This window comes from Bos taurus, chromosome 10 (assembly GCF_002263795.3).
Source record: "Bos taurus isolate L1 Dominette 01449 registration number 42190680 breed Hereford chromosome 10, ARS-UCD2.0, whole genome shotgun sequence".
NCBI lineage: Eukaryota > Metazoa > Chordata > Mammalia > Artiodactyla > Bovidae > Bos > Bos taurus.
The window spans coordinates 86,874,907-86,875,906 of NC_037337.1; the positions used below are offsets into that span (position 1 = coordinate 86,874,907).

Sequence of the window (1,000 nt, forward strand, 5' to 3'; positions counted from 1 at the left end):
CAGGGGGCAGTCTAGGGCTAGCTGGCCGCAGAGCCCACTTAACAGTGTGTGCTGTGCTAGGCAGTTCACTCAACTGACACTGCGTCTTCAGCATCTGAGAACTCCCCTCTCCCCTCCCACTCAGGTCCCCACGTATAGGAGGCCCCGGGAATCCAAAGGAAAGAAGAACCCTGGCAATTAGCTGCAAATCTGAGTTCCCTAACAAAAGACCAGGTCTGGGGGAAAGCAAATAGGAGACAAGTTTTCTATAACTCACTTTATCCCAAGAGCACAACCATCCTGGGAAATCTACAAATTTATCTTTATACTGAAAGTCTAGCAAACAGGGTTGGGAATTAGGGTGGGGGAGTGAGGTGGAGCCAGGCCCCAGTGCCCGCCCCAGAGCTATCAGAGTCCTGTAAAGTTCTTGTGCAAGGAGATAACTGTTTTTGATGGGCTGAACTGGCCAGAAAGCCTTGGGAGGTTGCCAGGACTGGCTTGAGGCATTTTCCACCAGCCTAGGGCATAGCAGTCAGGGACAGAGACATAAAGGCCAAGTGGGAGCAGTCGCTGGGAGGGGAGCACAGGGAGCCCCACTCTGGGCTGTTCGGTAGGCTCAGGCCTCCCTTTATTCTGGGACTCTGCAACAGGCGGGGCAAGTGGCCTGAGGGCTTCAGAGACCAGTCAAAGCGCTGTCTCTTAAGACTGCTGGAGTCCCTAGCACAGGCTCAGGGCTCCGGTAGAGGTTGGAGTCATGGAGGATGAAGATCTGAACCAACAGGAGCATGATGGCACCCCTTCTCAGATGTCCCCACTCGAGGCGGAAGACCGTGGCTACACCCTATTCAGAATCTTGGACAGAGAGTTCACGATCAAGGTGAGCAAGCACCGGTGGGCAGTCGTCCTGGTGTTCAGCTGCTACTCCATGTGCAACGCCTTCCAGTGGATCCAGTACGCCGCCATCAATAACATCTTCATGAACTTCTAAGGGGTCAGTTCCTTTGCCATCGACTGGCTGTCC

The 1,000-nt window shown here is 54.2% G+C and overlaps 1 protein-coding gene across 1 annotated transcript; it reads left to right on the forward strand.

Annotated features, from left to right (window-relative positions):
* The first annotated feature begins 733 nt into the window (after window positions 1–733).
* On the forward strand, window positions 734–967 carry LOC112448525 (heme transporter FLVCR2-like). Its single transcript, XM_024998147.2, has one exon. It carries the CDS (start codon window positions 734–736, stop codon window positions 965–967), a length of 234 nt encoding a protein of 77 aa, XP_024853915.1.
* The last annotated feature ends 33 nt before the right edge of the window (window positions 968–1,000 follow it).